At 35.0% G+C, this 6,000-nt stretch overlaps 1 protein-coding gene across 1 annotated transcript in view; it reads right to left on the bottom strand.

Moving 5' to 3' along the window:
* Positions 1-501: 501 nt before the first annotated feature.
* The window catches only part of SLC15A4 (solute carrier family 15 member 4), a 30,645-nt gene continuing 25,146 nt past the window's right edge, over positions 502-6,000 (bottom strand). The window contains exons 7-8 of the mRNA XM_054844328.1: positions 4,862-5,020; positions 502-1,874 (exon numbers count right to left, since the gene is read on the bottom strand). Of these exons, the coding sequence (XP_054700303.1) occupies positions 1,726-1,874; positions 4,862-5,020 (308 nt within the window). The 3' untranslated portion in view covers positions 502-1,725. The remainder of the gene's footprint in view (positions 1,875-4,861; positions 5,021-6,000) is intronic.

Raw genomic sequence — 6,000 nt, 5'->3', positions numbered from 1 at the left:
TGCTTTGGAAATTAATGAAATAAAGACGAAACACTACAGATTCATCCCCATATCAGAAGTGCATGACTGAAGCAGCATACATGCAAGAAAAATTATTTGATCCCTATATGTTCCTTACACAGCTTATACCATCTTAATATTAGGCTTTTTTAGCTGATTATAAATGGGATATTCCAAAAACATAGCACAGATGGAGCTTTTAAAACAAAGTTAGAAAAAGAAACTAGCTCTTCCTTGTATGAGATGTTGCTTACTATTTCTCTTTAGTTATTCCCATTTTAAATCATACTAAGTAATGCAACAGCTGAAGCATCTACATTAATTTATCTTGGCAAAGACAGGACAGCTTGCATACTGCTATGTTATCTGACAGAACTAATAGGATGCCAGTGTACATTTAGAAATCTAATAGCATTCCACTGTATATTTAGGAAATAAAGGTTAAAAACCAAAATATTTGTAGTATAATTTTATTCACCTAGAAACAAAGGGTCAAAAGTCACAGCACGGAAGTTCTTTTTATTTTGTAAACTCATTAAAAAGATGTCCAGGTACAAAAGAAGGACATTTTAACAACGTAAATGCAGACAAAGGAAACTATAAAAATTCAACACATTAATAAAAAGTTGAGTTTTCTTTCTGCATAATTCCTTGCATCTTCCATACCAGTGCACACAATCTTAAAATTAGATTAAGATTAGAATCAATAAAATTCAGGAGACTGAACATAAAACCATTTGCTCTGCTATAGGAATGTGTTGCTGAAAGATACAAACCCTGTAGCATGTTAGCTAGGAGTAAGACACAAGACTGAAGGAACTAGCTGAAAGGCTTCTAAATTGTTATTGCGCTTTCATCTGCTGAGAATTCAATCTCAGTTTTCTTTCTGCAAATATTTAGAATATTATGTAGGGAAGTAACAGCGTTAGACTGAACAGTGCTTTGTCAAAAGATGTATGTTTCCATATTGTCCTAATGCAGATTCAAAAATAAAAACATTTCTGAAGTAAAACCTTTTCAGTCCTAATAAGTGTGCGTTGTTCACCATAATCTGCAGCAGCTGTACGACAAACTACTGTGACATATAGTTCAGTCTCCAGTACTGCACACTCTTGACTGCCAGCTTGGACTTAAATCCTTCAAACACTGCCAGTGAAAGGTCAATTATAAAACTACATTTCTTTTTAATCTGAGCTAACCTGCAATTTAATTTGTCCCTGTTTCTCCCCCAAAAATGATTCTCAGGATTGAAAATTTATTCTTGTAACCACTGCTTGAGGTTTCTGTAAAATGTTTTCTTTCCTGTGTCCTCAATGTAGGCTTGAGACGGTAGGGCGTTCCTCTAGATCCACTGTTCTTCACTAAGCAGAGTTTTTCAGTCAGGAAGAATCCATGTGACTCGTCATACTTAATTTCCAAGTGAAAGTGTCCCAACTTTCAAGAGTTAAGTAAACACCTCACAATTAACAAAGAGCAACTCGAATGCCTAGAGTTAATACACTTCCAAGATTTGTGTTTGTCCTCCACCAGGACGTAGTGCAAGAAATCAGCCCCGCCAACATAAGGCACTTACCTACGTTACACGAGAGGGGGCAGGGGCGAGAACGCTTGTAACATGCAAGTCTAGTAAGAGTCTTACTGGAGAAAACATAAGATCTCGCAGACTCACGGCGCACTGCCACTTCATTGTGTGCTGCTGTAATAAAGCCTGCTCTGTAACAGATATCAGATCCTCCCATTGGCAGCCACTTCATTAATCTTCGATTTTTGATGATCATATTTCACAGAAACAATAAGGAAAAGCAAGAGGGTTGCTCCTTGGATAGCAGCCAGCAAAAAAAAATAATAGTTTAATTGGCAGCCATTAATATTACCTAGAAAGAATTGGGGAGAAAGAAACCCAAAACATTAATAAAGATTATACAAATAAAAATGTCAATCTCTTCAAGCTTAAGTAGTGAAGACTTTTCTGCAAAACACAGGCCAAACCAAACCAAATCACATTTCCATCTGACAGCATAGTTTGATTTTTAATTATCCACAGCAAAAGATGGAACTTCTGATGAAGATGCGCACAGTACAAGGATTGCTTTCTTTTGAGCTGCAATGCCTTAAACCAAGTAATGTCCCTGAAGAAGCTGATATGCTGTTACTGCATGATTTCTTTCTTACAAAAAATTGCTGGAAGCTCCTCCTACCACTGTATGAACTTTGTGCAAACAAAGACTACATATATAGCAGTGGGCATGCTTCATGAGAGTCAAAACAATTTTAAAAGGCTCCTAGGCTAATAATCTTCCTTTCTTCCCCCACTGCCTTTTTTTTAAAAAAAAAAAAAAAGTCTGGATTCTTATGCTGCAAAATTGCAATGCTTTGCTGACTTCAGATAAAACAACTAAAAACCTCAATATGTATTTTCATACATGATTTACTTTCTTCATAATGTAAGTAATGCTATATGGTCTCCCTGCATCTGGAGCCCTGTACCTCCCTTCTCTGCTAAGTCAAAGATAAAATAAATAAATAAATAAATAAAAAGCTATTAAGGAAAAAGTTTGACAACTCTGTAGATATAAAGAAATCAATTACTGAGATTTTCTCTTAGCCTTCCTTTGGAACAAAGTTTACAGTTCATGAAACCATACGTGGTTTCTTTTTGGTTCCATTCACCTTTGACACTCCCTCAAAGTTGTTGTAAATTAATGATTTGTACCACATTAAATAATGTTAAATTAAGAAAGCTCATTGATAAAACATTATTCCTCTATTAAGAAATGTGCACTAACTATTGCTGTACTTCCAAGAACAATATATTGTGGCTCATTTCCAAAATGCCACATGAGCCACAGCCAATTGGACCATTATGATTATCAAAAAGGTTAGAGAGAGTAAAAATAGTGAAGTATACATCGATCCTAACAAGCTGTTCATGCAGCATGCCTATAAATGTTCAGATTAAACTACTTTAATTACTGAAACTTAAGATTCAATTAAATGAACTTATAATAAAATGCAATAAAATTAAAGAGTCTTTCCTTGACATTTAAAATACAATATACATGTGAATCTCCATTTCAAGAGCAGACGTGTTTAAAGAGTAGTAATTATCCTTTATGAGATGGGATATTAAACCATGAAATCTCAGTTTTTGTCAGAGAAATAACAGTAATTTCAGTGGCAGCAACCAACACTGAAGTGCCAGTAGAGAGTGAACTCTCAGTAGATTTTGGAGGCAGTCAGTTACCTCAAATGATATCATGAGTTAGCATAAATAGCAGAAACTTTGTGCACGTGCTTATAGTTATTATACAGCATCTAATGAAAAATTCAGAAGTCATTCATTCATAAAGACTCCTCCTTATAACTCCTACCCTGGAAGACCTAAGTAAATTTTAGATGTGAATGTGATAACTTTCAGTAATGTTATACGAAATGAAAATTGAGTTATAAACAGTTACTGATATGAACAGTTAAACCAGCAGCTACTGTGGATGCTACAAATCCAAACCACCCACTGAGCACTTCAACCTTGAGCTAGATGAGTAGCTGCTGAAAAGGCTCGATTGTATATCGAGTCTTTGGACTAACAAAGTTAGAAATATCCAGTTCTGACAGCTGTCCAAAGGACAATCCCCTGAGCTGAGTAGCTTATTCAAAACAGATGACCAATGAGTCATGAAAGGTAACATCTTCCAGTTCTAGACAACTCTGGATATATTTAGTATTAACTAAATATTTTACAGAGACAATATTAGGCACTGCCTTCTCTTAGGCTGCTTCAGAAAACAAAGGCAAGAAGCTAAAAAAAAGCACCATCAAATATCACATGTATTAATTTGTATGAAATTATTGAACCCCCTATCGAGCCCTTATCAACTGAATTATCTCTATACAGAACTGCAGAAAAAGATGCTCTTCTAATTTTGAAATTGGGGAAAAAAAAATCTCCATGTGATTAAATTTTCATTTGGTGAGGACATTTCCATAAAGTTAAGGCTACTTGTCATCTTTTGCAGTTTTTTAAATATCAGCTTATAAAGCAAAGATGACAACTTGTGGCACATGTACTGTTCCAGACGTTACTTTTTGGTAGCATGCAAATCAAGTTTAAATGGCAAATTCTCTCATACCATATTTAAAGTAAGTTTAGGCTGCACTTTTAAGCCATGTATATACACACAGTATGTCTAGCATACAAGAACTTTTCATGCTCCTTCTGTTGGAACTAATTAGCCCATTGATGATGGTATGATTTTCTGAAATTCCCAAGGTGCCACCTACTGGTGCCAATAATTATTTTTAACTTCAACTAGCAATACAAAGCAGATGATACATTGGACATTTTAAAGAGTATAAATAGCTAGCAGACAGAAATGCAAAATTAACTCATGGTAATTTTGATGAAGTCTCTTGAAATTAGGAAGCTGAATAATCACTAAGAGAGAGATGAGCACATTTTACTCCCTATAACCACAGAAAGTAATTTCAGTACTTTATACCAAATATATTCTTCTTCCATACATAATTTAAATATGTTTTACTAAAATACAAAAATTGCTAAGTAATTTCTAGTAATGAAATGCAGTAACAGCTGAGCAGGTAATTGACAGGCCTTACACAGGCAAAATACTACACGCGTGTTTCCCATGATTTCATGAGGACAATGCATTGTTTTGCATAGTCACATTACTTACTACTTATATGCAAAATGAAAATTTGGCTTTGACAAAACAGTAGACAAATTTGTATTTTTAAAATAATAACTGTGCTACGACTCAACAGTTCCACATGCTTGATGCTTAACTGCTTCTGAAGGGAGCCTTCTACTTTATAGACTATGAATACACTGAAAATAACTTACCAAAATCTGTGTGATTACTCATCCAGCCAATTTCTTTAATAGACACCAGTGCCAACAATCCAGAGCCAACAAATGATCCAATCCCCGAAAAGAAAAAAAACAGTCCCATAATAGCACTCTGCATAGATTTGGGAGCAGCTGAATATGCAAATTCTAGACCTGTATTGAAAGAAAAAAAAAAATGCTATTGGAAGATCTAAGAAACAACAGTAGTTCGTTCTAGTTTAGTGTTACAGAAGTTACAGATCTATACTGCTTCTGGTATGTTAAAGACCTAAAACTAGGCTTGGCTTTCAGGAGACAAGGAATTGAGGTAGCAAATCCCTATCAGTTCCCTCTAATTGCTTTATGAAACCTGCTAAAGGTCATCAATGTATCAACCCATTAAATGGACAACATTTGAGACACGCACTTTGATCTTATTAATATTACATGTGTAAAAATCAAGAAATCTTCTGAGGCAGCATATTCATTTTCTGTCAAAAATTATCCTCAAAGAAATTTATTAAACTAACTGTAGCCTGGCAAGTTCCATGTTCCCCATTCGACTAGTTTCTATATTGCCTATCTGTTGTGCAGTATTTACAAAGCACACAGCATTCCCTGCTGAGAACAAAGTACTCAGGAACTGAAGGTCAGTCTTGCATTGATCATGAACATTTATTTCTCACAGACTCAGTGTCTGTATCTCTGAATGTGCAGACAGAGAAATTAATTATAGCTGGAAAGGCAGTAATTAGTTTTAATTTTGATCTAGAAGTCTCTGAGCTCATTGTTTGTTAGCCTATTCTTTTTAAGACTTGTGGAAACGGGACTTCAACTTCAAACTATCCTTACCCAAATTTCAACCAATAAACCCAAGAGAAACATACCAGTGACATCAATTTGAAAATCTGTGCTACTGAATTTGAGTACCAACAGAACACACTGGGTTAGGCTCTGCCTTGCAAAGACTAATGCCCATGATTAACTCTCCTTTTTAGAATACTACTCCTGGCAAAAATCAAATGGTATTATTCACAGGAGACATTCAAATACATTCTTTGCAGAGCTTTTTCTCTGACAGGTGCAATGCTTGTTTCAAAACAGTCTGCTTCATACTGAAAATTAATGCTACTTCATCTAACATTTTTCTTGGC

This window comes from Grus americana, chromosome 16 (assembly GCF_028858705.1).
Source record: "Grus americana isolate bGruAme1 chromosome 16, bGruAme1.mat, whole genome shotgun sequence".
Lineage (NCBI taxonomy): Eukaryota > Metazoa > Chordata > Aves > Gruiformes > Gruidae > Grus > Grus americana.
The sequence above is the reverse complement of the archived record's forward strand: the minus strand, read 5'-3'. Positions and strand labels throughout refer to the sequence as shown.